Source organism: Homarus americanus, unplaced genomic scaffold (assembly GCF_018991925.1).
Source record: "Homarus americanus isolate GMGI-L3 unplaced genomic scaffold, GMGI_Hamer_2.0 scaffold52512, whole genome shotgun sequence".
NCBI classification, from domain to species: Eukaryota; Metazoa; Arthropoda; class Malacostraca; order Decapoda; family Nephropidae; genus Homarus; species Homarus americanus.
In genome coordinates this window covers 5,886,761-5,901,049 of record NW_024735442.1, presented here as the reverse complement: position 1 = coordinate 5,901,049, position 14,289 = coordinate 5,886,761, and the positions used below count along the sequence as shown (strand labels likewise).

The 14,289-nt window shown below is 50.5% G+C and overlaps 1 protein-coding gene across 1 annotated transcript in view; it reads left to right on the top strand.

The window, feature by feature from the left end:
• The window catches only part of LOC121870897 (dentin sialophosphoprotein-like), a 35,440-nt gene extending 35,227 nt beyond the window's left edge, over nt 1-213 (top strand). The window contains exon 3 of the mRNA XM_042372869.1: nt 71-213. Coding sequence (XP_042228803.1) covers nt 71-213 — 143 coding nt within the window. The remainder of the gene's footprint in view (nt 1-70) is intronic.
• Nucleotides 214-14,289: the final 14,076 nt, after the last annotated feature.

Genomic DNA, 14,289 nt, shown 5'->3' with positions numbered 1-14,289 from the left:
AAGCCATAAGTTTCCTGCAAAATCATGCTTTGGGAATTAATTGTGGCTTTCAGAAAGTTCCGGGTTTCAGGGATTCCGGCTGACGGAGATATTAGTAAGAATATGAACAAGGGTCAAAAGACTCTACGGCTCCTGAGAATGCTGTTGTTCCTACCAGAAAGCAATTTCAAATGCGAGTATGTGACAGACAAGAGGCAAGATGATGTCTTTTAAATGCTTTTAACACTCTTATTTACTTTCATACTGTACAATTTTATTCATTTTTAAATGAGTACAGAGATTTTAACACGCTGTGCATTTTTTAGTATTTTACCCCTAATGCCAGGCAAAACCTTAAGGCCATAATTTCTTTTTTTTCAGGCATAACCCTTCTATTCTAGGCCTCATGATAAAACTTTGAATAAGTTAGTATCAACATAAAAACACTACTGTTTAATAATTATTTTTTATTGCAGTATACAGAGGTAATGCTAATAAAGCATACATTGAATTAACTTTTATTTTCAATAAACGTACTGTACATAATAAAATAAACTTCTTTATAGAAAATACAGAAAATAATTGCCTTTATTTTACCTTCATAAGATAAATATTTTATATAGGAAAATAAAGTATGTACTATATCCTTGAGCAAATTTTATTCCAATACTTGTACAGTATACTTTTAATACTACTAAATACCAAAGGCACTAAAGTTTGTGAAAACAAAAATCATTATATAAAACATATTTGAGAAATGGAAACAATAAAAAAATATTGCCACTGTTTGCTTCTTAAACTACACGATTTGACATGGGTCACCACATTGTTGTGAAAACTTAATACAACTACTGTTAATTGTTGCCATTTTTAAGATTTAAAAATGGAATACAGTATAATTTTCATATGTCTAGAATTACTGAAGGAACTCTCATGGCTAGAATGTACCTGCATCAATACCTGTATATTAAAGTAAACTTATAACCAAATACTGTACAACTATAAGTAATAAAGAAAACACATAGCAAACTCTTGGCTTGTTAAGCTATACATTTCAGCATGAGACAGCACAGCCTTATGAAAGAACCAATGTAACAAATTGCTCTTTGGAGAATAATGTGTGCAAAATAGCAGCGATTACAGTAGGCTGTTGGTGAATTTGCAGTTGACCTAGTCTGGTTATCATCAGCTGTGGCAGAAGGGGTATGAGACCTACTTCACTGTTCCGTGGTAGCAGCAAGAGGTTTATGAGTCTTGCTTGAGCTACATCTTTCTACCTCATATGTTCTGGATGATGAAGATTCATGAATGTTTTGATGTGCTGAAGTTTCAGGTTCTAAATGCACAATGGGTACTGTTATATCATGTTCCTGTATATCCTCAGTTAGCAAGATGGTTAGAGAATCCTCTTTCTCTTGAACGGCCTAAACATAGATTCCTCGCTGGAATGAACAGCCGTAAACCTAGCTCCTGAGGGTCCGGGGGTTTGTTCTCTTTCTTCTTCTGGAAAGAACTGTATAATAGTTTGATTGAAGTCTATGTTAAGGGTATAATTAAAATATATAAATATATAAAAGTTTAGAAAATAAATGGTCTGAAAAATAGTGTTGACCTTCTTCAAGAGCAAAAATAAATAAAAACTTTCTTACTGTGAGCTGTGGTTACATACACTGTACACAACTATGTTTCATGTACACTACTATGTTAGAAAGGAATCTATTGAAATAGTTCAAAACATTATAACCTAACCTATCATTGTAGCTGTAGCCCCCAAAATTCTCCTCTATCTATGTCAAAAGTTAATTAGATTTACTGTAACAAACAATAAGTGGTAAAATAAGTCAAAAATAATAATAGCAGCCAGAATTTTTCAACCTGTATTAGTTGTAAACGCATAAGAGAAAACATCATTGCCTATAAACCTAACAAAGTAAGATTTGCATATTAATGTATACCAAATATGAATTTAAATCATTTGATGACTCAAAATCAACGATATCAAAAAAACATGAGGAATTCTATGGTAAGCTACATATTATGACCTGCATTACGGTAAAAAATAACGTACAGGTAATTACTAATATGTAGTTTATAACAGTAACCAAACCTACCTAACCTAACCTACCTCCGCCACCCTGGACCACCCAGAAGAATATTAAATATCTCTGTTCCATGTCATTTACGACACAATGATTAGTGTCTTAAAATTGTCTCAACTATATGATAGGCATATTAAGAAAATCCAAAAAGTGTGGGGCAATTATTAGCAGTAATACCGACTAGCCTTTGGGTTCATTTATCGGCGGTACAGTTTTTACTATTTATTCACACGGCAAACTTCGAAGAACGATGTTTCTTTTAATGAATGTGCTCATGTAAAGAAAATATGTGTATTAATTCACGATGAAGAGCCACCATACACTACTTCCTTGAGTTTACAACCACCTCAAATCGTAGCAAGCCTCATAAAAACCAGAGTTAAGTTAGTTTCAGAGTGGCAATCAATACCTAGGCTAACAATATTATGACTTACCTGTTCCACCAGAATATTTATAATCTTACTTTTCCTTTTTAGTTTTAGCCTCTTCGCCACTGATCGGCTCGCGAGCCGCCCGGGCGATCGGTCACGTCTCTGTCACGCACTGTTGTGCTGTTTTTTCTTAACGCTTACAGGTAAATCAGAAAACTTCCGCCTGACGTCTCAACAACATTGTTGGGTATTAGAGCCACAACATTCACTGCCTTTACTACTTCTTACCAGGCATGATTCTTCAATTTGATTGTACATCTCGAGTCCAATTTCCCTAAAATTATTTTCTTTCTTTGGCGACTTCAAACACCATGGCGCATACTTCAGTCTCACTGAAATTTGGTCGTTTCTTCAGGTGGTTGTCCTTCCATCTCTTGTTTACAAACTAATATCACGTGCGTCGCTCTCAGCTGATTTCTCCTTCTCTTGTGATTGGTTGATGATTTTGTTAACTGAGCGCTAATTGGCCAACTAACTCCTGCACTGTCATCTACCTTCCGACAAGAGAACTGAATTTACAGGGTAAACACTAGAGTTATAATAACTTATGGACTGCTTAAGGAACTGTAATTAAATTTTGAGTTTGCTAAATTTACGGGACTGTGAGGAGTCTGCAATATATGGTACTGTATCTCGCTAATATACGTAACTTATGAGGTGTTTTGAGTATCCGGCCCCAGTTTGGTCAGTATCTTCCTCCCTCCTCCCTTACTGCCTAGTCAGTACCTCCCTCCTTCCCTCCATTCCTGGGTCAATTTTCTCCCTCCCACCGTTCTCTCACTACCTGTTCAGTACCTCCCGTCCTTCCTCATTACCGCCTTCCTCCCCCTCTCAAAGGATGGTCTTCGGTATTGCCGAAGACCCTTCCTGCGTCTTCTGAGGACGAGGCATCCACTAGAGGTACCTGTGCCAGCTCTGATCGGTACTGTCGCCTTAGCGTCTTTTGAATTGACAATAGTCGACGGTGCTGCTCCAGGTGTATCGGCAGGCAGTGCTGCCCCAGCAACTTTTCCAGCACTAAATATTCAGACCTACCTAATCCAAGTACATATCTGTTGACATGCCGCCCTTAAGTCTGACCAACAGTGTCAATCAGCCTTGCCTAATGAATTGTATACACCAGCCACTATCATTCAATGTTTGACCAAGGTGTTCCGAGAAATGGCTCCAATTTCGCGTGCAACGAAAGCAGCTTATCTGAGTGTGGTGATTGCTTGTGCGATAAAGAAGAGGAGCAGAGTGAAGAAAAGAACATTGTGGTAAAAACAGTGGTTAATGAAGAGGTGCTCCAAGGAAAGTTAAAAGCACATATTTAATGAATTTGCAATAGGAAGTGAAGGAGATTTTCCAAATTCTGTTAGAATACCAGTAACGGCCATTTTTTCTCTTCTTAAAAAGTAAAACGGCTAACAGAGAGACAAAATATTAGAATCGGAGAGAATATTTCGGTAGGCTTACGTTTCGAAGCTACCGTACAGTATCTAACAACTGATTGCTCAAAATGCAAGTTTGCAATACTCCAAATGGATTTCTAAACAAAGTCTGGGTGTAGTCATTCCTGAGACATGTCAAGGTATCTACTTAAAAACAAACTGCATCCTGTGTGGACATTCCGAGAGTGGGTGTATAGAGAACCCCTGATTGCATAGTGATCAAACGCCAGAAAAGCATTCATTGATCAGGCACGAGCACCGATTTGTGTTGGAAGGTGGCTTTTTGTCAGTAACGCCGGGCGGCATGTCTGCAGATGTGTATCCCCTTTGGGTATATTCACCAACTCCCTTGCCCATTCGTTATACTTATTGACTTCAATAGTCGACCTCGTTTGTGGAGGGAGATAGGAGGGGAGGTACACCTCGGTCAACCCGTGGGTTGACTCTGTTGTTACTTAGATAAAGGATGGGTGACACCACCCATTTCCACATGCAGACTAGCTCTTTCACACCAATCAACTTGTCTATTGGCTCGTCAAGTGAAATATTGGACTGTGAGTGGAAGCTGGACGATGATACACTGACGAATTACTAAGGTTTTATTGATATTAAGGATCACCTGAAGATATCCCTAGCTTATTTTACCTTAAGATTAACCACCCTTACACTAACTAAAACTAACATAACATAATCTAACCTTTCAAAACCAAACCTTACCCATCAGTTAGTTGGTCGTAGGCCCTGCTGCCATATGGCATCTCAAATATTGTGACCAAGTCCCAGGTTGCTGATCTGACTTTCTGCCTCATTCACACACAATTGCAGGGTCTTAATTATTTCTCTTATTATTGACAATACAACATACACACTAAATATCGTATCTCACTCTTGATCTTTTTTTAAAATTTTGTATACATTTATTATTATTATTATTATTATTATTATTATTATTATTATTATTATTATTATTATTATTATTATTATTATTATTAATATAATTATTATTATTATTATTATTATTATTATTATTATTATTATTATTATTATTGTTAATATAATTATTATTATTATTATATTTTCGCCCCCCAGGCCCGAAGTGGGTTAGTGACCTGTGCCCGGGTAGGCTAAGCCGCTTAAAACAAAATAATACTAATAATTAGCTGATGAGCAGTTGGAGGGCTAATGGTGGGTTGGTGGAGGGTTGGTAGCGGACTGATGTTGGGTTGATGGGGGGTTGGTGGTAGGTTGAGGGCGGCTTGGTGGCGGGCTAATGGTGGGATGTGGCGGGTTGATGGTGGGTTGGTGGCGGGCCGATAGCGAGCTGAGGGTGGGTTGGTGGCGGGCTGATGGGGCTGTTGGTGGCGGGCCTGATGGGGGTTGGTGGCGGGCTGATGGCGGGTTGGTGGCGGGCTGATGGCGGGTTGGTAGAGGTTGGTGGCGGATGGTGGCGGGCTGATGGTGGGTTGTGGCGGGTTGATGGTAGGCTGAGGGCAGGATGGTGGCGGGTTGGTGGCGGGCTGATGGGGGTTGGTGGCGGGCTGATGGCGGGTGGTTGGCGGGTTGGTTCAGGTTGGTGGCGGGATGGTGGTGGGCTGATGGTGGGTTGTGGCGGGTTGATGGCAGGCTGAGGGCGGGATGGTGGCGGGTTGGTGGCGGACTGATGGTGGGTTGGTAGCAGGTTGGAGACAGGTTGATGGCTGTATGGTAGTAGGCTGATGGTGATTGTGCGGATTGATGGCAGGCTGAGGGCGGGTTGGTGGCGGGTGATGGTGTGGGTTGGTGGCGGTGATGGTGGGTTGGTGGTGAGCTGATGGTGGTTTGGTGGCGGGCTGATGGCGGGTTGGTGGCTGTATGGTGGTAGGCTGATGGTGGATTGTGGCGGGTTGATGGTGGGTTGTGGCGGGTTGATGGTAGGCTGAGGGCGGGTTGGTGGCGGGCTGATGGCGGGTTGGTGACAGATTGATGGTGGGTTGATAGAGGTTGGTAGCAGGTTGATGGCGGGAAGGTGGCGGCTGATGGTGGGATGTGGCGGGTTGATGGTGGGTTGTGGCGGGTTGATGGTAGGCTGATGGCGGGATGGTGGCGGGTGATAGTGGGTTGGTGGCTGTATGGTGGAAGGCTGATGGTGGATTGTGGCGGGTTGATGGTGGGTTGTGGCGGGTTGATGGCAGGCTGAGGCGGGTTGGTGGCGGTGATGGTGTGGGTTGGTGGCGGTATGGTGGTGGGCTGATCGTGATTGTGGCGGGTTGATGGCAGGCTGTGGGCGGGTTGGTGGCGGGTGATGGTGGGTTGGTGGCAGGCTGATGGTGGAGTTAGGGCGGGTGATGGTTGGTTGGAGACGGGCTGATGGGGGTGGGTGGTGGCGGGTTGGTGGCGGGCTGATGGTGGGTTGGTGGCGGGATGATGGTGAGTTGGTGGCGGGCTGATGGGAGTTGGTGGCAGGCTGATGGTGGGTTGTGGCGGGAGATGGTGACTTTGCAGGTGATGGTGGGTTAGTGGCGAGCTGATGGGGGTTGAGTGGCGGGTGATGGAAGGTTGGTGGTGGGTGATGGTGGGTTGGTGGAGGAGTGATGGTTGGTTGATGGCCGGTGATGGTGGGTTGGTGACAGTGATGATGGGTGGTGGTGGCGGGTGATGGTGTGGGGGTTGGTGGGGTTGGTGGTGGGTTACAGGCAGATGGAGGGTTGGTGCAGGATGGTGGGTTTGGTGGCGGGTGATGGTGGGTTGGTGGCGGGCTGATGGGTGGTGTTGGTGGCGGTGATGGTGGGTTAGGTGGCTGGTGATGATGGTGTTGGTGGCGGGTGTGTGATGGGTTGGTGGGTGGTGATGGTGGGTTAGTGCCTGGTGATGGTGTGTGGTGGCGGTGTTGGTGTGTTCGTGGCGGGTGATGGTGGGTTGGGTTCAGGCTGATGGTGGGTTAGTGGCGGTGATGGTGGGTTATGGCTGGTGATGGTGGGGTTAGTGGCTGGTGATGGTGTGTTGGTGGCGGGTGATGGTGGGTTGGACGCGGGCGATGCTGGGTTAGTGGCTGGTGATGGTGTGTTGGTGGCGGTGATGGTGGGTGGTGATGGTGGGTTATTGGCTGGTGATGGTGTGTTGGTGGCGGGTGATTGGGTTGGTGGCGGTGATGGTGGGTTAGTGGCTGGTGATGGTGTGTTGGTGGCGGTGATGGTGGGTTGGTGGCGGGCTTATGGTGGGTTAGTGGCGGGTGATGGTGGGTTAGTGGCAGGTGGCTGGTGGGTTAGTGGCGGGTGATGGTGGGTTGGTGGCTGATGATGGTGGGTTAGTGGCTGGTGATGGTGTGTTGGTGGCGGGTGATGGTGGGTTGGTGGCTGGTGATGGTGGGTTATTGACTGGTGATGGTGTGTTGGTGGCGGGTGATGGTGGGTTGGTGGCGGGTGATGGTGGGTTGTGGCTGGTGATGGTGTGTTGGTGGAGGGTGATATTGGGTTGGTGGAAGGCTTATGGTGGGTTAGTGGCGGGTGATGGTGGGTTAGTGGATGGTGATGGTGGACTTTTTGCGGGTGATGGTGGGTTAGTGGAGGCTGATGGGGGTTGGTGGCGGGTGATGGTGGGTTGGTGGCGGGTGATGGTAGGTTGGCGTCAGGTGATGGTGGGCTACTGACATGTGATGGTGGGTTAGTGGCAGGTGATGGTGGGCTGGTGGCGGGTGATGGTGGGTTGGTGGCGGGTGATGGTGGGTTGGTGGCGGGCTGATGGTGGGTTGATTGCGGGTGATGGTGGGTTGATGGCGGTGATGGGTTTGTGGCGGGCTGATGGTAGCTTGGTGGTGTGCTGATGGTGGGTTGGTGGCCAGTTGGGGTTGGTGGCGGGCGATTATGGTTTGGTGGCGGTGATGGTGGGTTGGTGGCGGGCTGATGGTGGGTTGGTGGCAGGTGATGATGGGATGGTGGCAGGTTAGGAGGGTTGGTGGCGGGTGATGGTGGGTTGGTGGCTGGTAACGGGGGTTGATGGTAGGTGATGGTGGGTTTGTGGTGGGTGATGGGGGGTTGGTGTTAGGTGATGGTGGGTTGGTGATGGGGTTAGTGGTGGGTGCTTGGTGGCAGGTAATGGTGGGTTGGTGATGGGTGATGGGCTTGATGGCGGGTCGGTTGTTGTGCGGTGATGGTGGTGTTGCTGGCGGATGATGGTGGGTTAGTGGCTGGTGATGATGTGTTGGTGGCGGGTGATTGTAGGTTGGTGGTGGGCTGATGGTGGGTTAGTGGCGGGTGATGGTGGGTTAGTGGAGGGTGATGGTGGACTTTATGCGGGTGAGTGGTTAGTGGAGGGCTGATGGTGGTTGGTGGCGGGTGATGGTATGTTTGCGTCAGGTGATGGGCCAACATATGATGGTGGTGGGTTAATGGCAGGTGATGGAGGGTTGGTGGCGGTGATGGTGGGTTGGTGGCGGCTGATGGTGGGTTGTTGGCGGGCTGATGGTGGGTTGGTGGCGGGTGATGGTGTGGGGTGGTGATGGTGTGTTAGTGGCTGATGGTGGGTTATTGGCTGTGATGGTGTGTTGGTGGCGGGTGATGGTGGGTTGGTGGCGGCTGATGGCGGGATGGTGGCGGGCTGATGGTGGGTTGTGGCGGGCTGGGTGTGTCTGGCCCACAGCGAGCCGGAGGGTGGGTTGGTGGCGGGCTGATGGGGTAGATGGCGGCTGATGGCGGGTTGGTGACGGATTGATGGTGGGTTGGTAGAGGCTGGTAGCACGTTGATGGCGGGATGGTGGCGGGCTGATGGTGGCTTGTGGCGGGTTGATGGTGGGTTAGGGCCGGTGATGGTGGGTTGGGACCGGCTGATGGGGGTGGGTGGCGGGTTGGTGGCGGCTGATGGTGGGTTGGTGGCTGATGGTGGTGAGTTGGTGGCGGGCTGATGGGGGGTTGGTGGCGGGCTGATGGGGGTTAGTGGCTGTATGGTGGTGGGCTGATGGTGGATTGTGGCGGATTGATGGCAGGCTGGCAGGTTGATGACGGGTGATGGTGGGTTGGTATCGGGCTGATGGTGGGTGGGCTGATGGGGGTTGGTGGCAGGCTGATGGGGTATGGTGGCGGGTAATGGTGGGTTGGTTGCGGGCTGATGGTTGGTTAGTGTCCGGGGATGGTGGCTGATGGGGGTTAGACGGTGATGGAGGACTTTGCAGGTGATGGTGGGTTAGTGGCGAGCTGATGGGGTTGGTGGCGGTGATGGAAGGTTGGTGGCGGGTGATGGTGTTGTTGACGAGTGATGGTGGGTTGATGGCGGGTGATGGTGGGTTGGTGACGAGTGATTGTGGGTTGTGGCGTGTGATAGTGGGTTAGTGGCGGGTGATGGTGGACTTTGCGGGTGATGGTGGGTTAGTGGCGGGCTGATGGGGGTTGGTGGTGTGTCAGGCAGATGCTAGTTGGTGGCGGATGGTGGGTTGGTGGCGGGTGATGGTGGGTTGCAGGGTGATGGTGGGTTAGTGGCTGGTGATGGTGTGGTGTGGGTGATGATGGTTAGTGGCTGGTGATGGTGGGTTAGTGGCGGTAGTGGTGGGTTGGGGGCGGTTGATGGTGGGTTGGTGACGAGGATGGTGTGTTGGTGGCGGGTGATGGTTGTTGGTGGCGGGTGATGGTGGTTAGTGGCTGGTGATGGTGTGTTGGTGGCGGGTGATGATGGTTAGTGGCTGGTGATGGTGAGTTAGTGGCGGTGATGGTGGGTTAGTGGCTGGTGATGGTGGGTTAGTGGCTGGTGATGGTGGGTTAATGGCTGGTGATGGTGTGCTGGACGGGGTGAGTGGGTTAGTGGCTGGTGATGGTGTGTCGGTGGCGGGTGATGGTGATTGGTGGCGGGTGATGGGTGAGTGGCTGGTGATGGTGTGTTGGTGGCGGGTGATGTGGGTTGGTGGCGGGTGATGGTGGGTTATTGGCTGGTAATGGGGGTTGATGGTAGGTGATGGTGGGTGATGGGGCTGGTGTTAGGTGATGGTGGGTTGATGATGGAGTTAGTGGGTGCTTGGTGTCAGGTAATGGTGGGTTGGTGATGGGTGATGGGCTTGATGGCGGGTCGGTTGTTGTCCGTGATGGTGGTGTTGGTCGGATGATGGTGGGTTAGTGGCTGGTGATGGTGTGTTGGTGGCGGGTGATTGTGGGTTGGTGGTGGGCTGATGGTGGGTTAGTGGCGGTGATGGTGGGTTAGTGGAGGGTGATGGTGGACTTTTGCGGGTGATGGTGTTAGTGGAGGCTGATGGGGATTGGTGGCGGGTGATGGTATTTTGCGTCAGGTGATGGTGGGCTACGACATGTAATGGTGGGTTAGCGGCAGGTGTTGAGGGTTGGTGGCGGGTGATGATGGGTTATTGGTGATGGTGTGTTGGTGGCGGGTGATGGTGGGTTGGGGCCGCGCGGGTTAGTGACGAGTGATGGTGGGTTAGTGGCTGGCGATGGTGGGTTAGTGGCTGATGATGGTGGGCTAGTGGCTGGTGATGGTGTGTTGGTGGCGGGTGATGGTGGGTTGGTGGCAGGCTGATGGGGGGTATGGTGGCGGGTAATGGTGGGTTGGTTGCGGGCTGATGGTTGGTTAGTGTCCGGGGATGGTGGCTGATGGTGGGTTAGGACGGGTGATGGAGGACTTGCAGGTGATGGTGGGTTAGTGGCGAGCTGATGGGGGTTGGTGGCGGGTGATGGAAGGTTGGTGGCGGGTGATGGTGGGTTGTTGACGAGTGATGGTGGGTTGATGGCGGGTGATGGTGGGTTGGCGGTGATAGTGGGTTATGGCGGGTGATGGTGACTTTGCGGGTGATGGTGGGTTAGTGGCGGGCTGATGGGGGTTGGGTTGTGGGAGATGCTGGGTTGGTGGCGGGTGATGGTGGGTTAGTGGCGAGCTGATGGGGGTTGGTGGCGGGTGATGGAAGGTTGGTGGCGGGTGATGGTGGGTTGTTGACGAGTGATGGTGGGTTGATGGCGGTGATTGTGGGTTGTGGCGTGTGATAGTGGGTTAGTGGCGGGTGATGGTGGACTTTGCGGGTGATGGTGGGTTAGTGGCGGGCTGATGGGGGTTGTGGTGTGTTTGTGGCGGAGATGCTAGGTTGGTGGCGGGTGATGGTGGGTTGGTGGCGGGTGATGGTGGGTTGGTGGCGGGTGATGGTGGGTTAGTGGCTGGTGATGGTGTGTTGGTGGCGGGTGATGATGGGTTAGTGGCCGGTGATGGTGGGTTAGTGGCGGTAGTGGTGGGGGTAGGCGTTGATGGTGTTGCGACGAGGATGGTGTGTTGGTGGCGGTGATGGTGTTGGTGGCGGGTGATGGGGGTTAGTGGCTGGTGATGGTGAGTTAGTGGCGGGTGATGGTGGGTTAGTGGCTGGTGATGGTGTGTTGGTGGCGGGTGATGATGGGTTAGTGGCTGGTGATGGTGGAGTTAGTGGCGGGTGATGGTGGGTTAGTGGCTGGTGATGGTGGGTTAGTGGCTGGTGATGGTGGGTTAATGGCTGGTGATGGTGTGTTGGTGACGGGTGATGGTGGGTTAGTGGCTGGTGATGGTGTGTCGATGGCGGGTGATGGTGGATTGGTGGCTGGTGATGGTGGGTGTGGCTGGTGATGGTGTGTTGGTGGCGGGTGATGGTGGGTTGGTGGCGGTGATGGTGGGTTATTGCTGGTAATGGGGGTTGATGGTAGGTGATGGTGGGTGATGAGGGGCTGGTGTTAGGTGATGGTGGGTTGATGATGGGGTTAGTGGTGGGTGCTTGGTCAGGTAATGGTGGGTTGGTGATGGGTGATGGGCTTGATGGCGGTCGGTTGTTGTCCGGTGATGGTGGTGTTGGTGGCGGATGATGGTGGGTTAGTGGCTGGTGATGGTGTTGGTGGCGGGTGATTGTGGGTTGGTGGTGATTGGTGGGTTAGTGGCGGGTGATGGTGGGTTAGTGGAGGTGATGGTGGACTTTTGCGGGTGATGGTGGGTTAGTGGAGGGCTGATGGGGATTGGTGGCGGGTGATGGTATTTTGCGTCAGGTGATGGTGGGCTACTGACATGTAATGGTGGGTTAGCGGCAGGTGTTGGAGGGTTGGTGGCGGGTGATGGTGGGTTATTGGCTGGTGATGGTGTGTGTTGGTGGCGGTGATGGTGGGTTGGTGGCGCTTATGGTGGGTTAGTGACGAGTGATGGTGGGTTAGTGGCTGGTGATGGTGGGTTAGTGGCTGATGATGGTGGGCTAGTGGCTGGTGATGGTGTGTTGGTGGCGGGTGATGGTGGGTTGGTGGCAGGTAATGGTGGGTTAGTGGCTGGTGATGGTGTGTTGGTGCGGGTGATGGTGGGTTAGTGGAGGCTGATGGGGATTGGTGGCGGTGATGGTATTTTGCGTCAGGTGATGGTGGGCTACTGACATGTAATGGTGGGTTAGCGGCAGGTGTTGGAGGGTTGGTGGCGGGTGATGGTGGTTATTGGCTGGTGATGGTGTGTTGGTGGCGGGTGATGGTGGGTTGGTGGCGGGCTTATGGTGGGTTAGTGACGAGTGATGGTGGGTTAGTGGCTGGTGATGGTGGGTTAGTGGCTGATGATGGTGGGCTAGTGGCTGGTGATGGTGTGTTGGTGGCGGTGATGGTGGGTTGCGGCAGGTGATGGTGGGTTAGTGGCTGGTGATGGTGTGTTGGTGGCGGGGATGGTGGGTTGGTGGCGGGCATGGTGGGTTATTGGCTGGTGATGGTGTGGGTGCGGGTGATGGTGGGTTGGTGGAAGGCTTATGGTGGGTTATTGGCGGGTGATGGTGGGTTAGTTTAGGGTGATGGTGGACTTGCGGGTGATGGTGGGTTAGTGGAGGTCTGATGGGGGTTGGTGGCGGGTGATGGTGGGTTGGTGGCTGGTAATGGGGGTGATGGTAGGTGATGGTGGGTTTGTGGTGGGTGATGGGGGTTGGTGTTAGGTGATGTTGGGTTGGTGATGGGGTTAGTGATGGGTGCTTGCGGCAGGTAATGGTGGGTTGGTGATGGGTGATGGGCTTGATGGCGGGTCGGTTGTTGTCCGGTGATGGTGGGTTAGTGGCGGGCTGATGGTGGTTGGTGGCGGTAATGGTGGTTGGTAGCTGGGTGATGGGGATTAGTGGCGGGTGATGGTGGGTTGGTAGCAGGCTGATGGGGGTTGGTGGCAGTTGATGGTGGGTGTTAGGAGGGTTGGTGGCGGTGATGGTGGGTTGGTGGCTGGTAATGGGGGTCGATGGTTGGTGATGGTGGGTTTGTGGCGGGTGATGGGGGTTGGTGTTAGGTGATGGTGGGTTGGTGATGGGGTTAGTGGCAGGTAATGGTGGGTTGGTGATGGGTGGGTTGTTGTCCGGTGATGGTGGGTTGGTGGCGGGTCTGATGGTGGGTTGGTGGCAGGTGATGGTGGGTTGGTGGCGGGTAAAGGTGGGTTGGTAGCTGTGATGGGGATTAGTGGCGGGTGACGGTGGGTTAGTGACTTGTTGGTTGGTGAGTTGATGAGGGGTTGGTTGGTGGGTTAATGGTGGGTCATTTATATACATTGTACGTATTGAGTAGATTTTATATTTGTTCTGCGAACTATGATTTTGTCCTATCCTCCGTCATGCGATCTTTACACCTTGGCCTGTCCGATGCTTGTTCAGTTGTCTCTCTTAGGGCATCACCTTTAGAAGCCCTCCCATCTTCTTTTACTTCTCTGAATGTCAAAACAATTTCCTTTACCATTTTACATTTCTCTCCACGTTTATCCCTACCCGTGTCTTCTACTCTCCTCTTTGTTCCTACCTAGGCGTTTCCTGTTCTCTACTCCCCCCACACGCACATGACAATATGCTGCCTTACCCACCCACGCATTCACGTACCCCTACCAGTCCAGACACAACCCGCCTCCTCCCACCCTGTCTACCCACGCGTCACAAAACACTGTTACAGAGATGGATATCCTAGATGGCTATTTTAAGAAAATTATTCAGTACTGTCTAATTCGCATATCACCACGTTTACTCCATCTTAACGTTACCATGTTTTTAAATTACTGCGTTTTCTCAGATATGATGTGACTGCAGCACCAATAAGTAACATTAAGAACATTGGAAAGAAAAATTGCTCGGTGTTCAAGGATTACTACTAATTGGACTGCTTTCTGCTTACCATTGGTGTTTACCTACACTGTCCCGACACACAAGAAACTGTATACTGTACTCCCACAGCCTACGTGCACTGTTTACCTACACTGTCTATATACCTGTTGAACTGTATAACTGCAGTGTTTATTTTTGTACATGCCTATCTATTTATAAACCTGTATGAAAGTTACTGTATTATTATTATTGTTGTTGTTGTTCTTGTACAGTCCGACACGTTTCCTACATCAGGCTCCTTAAATTCCTTTTTGTCGATACAGTAAGAGAAAACGTTGGAG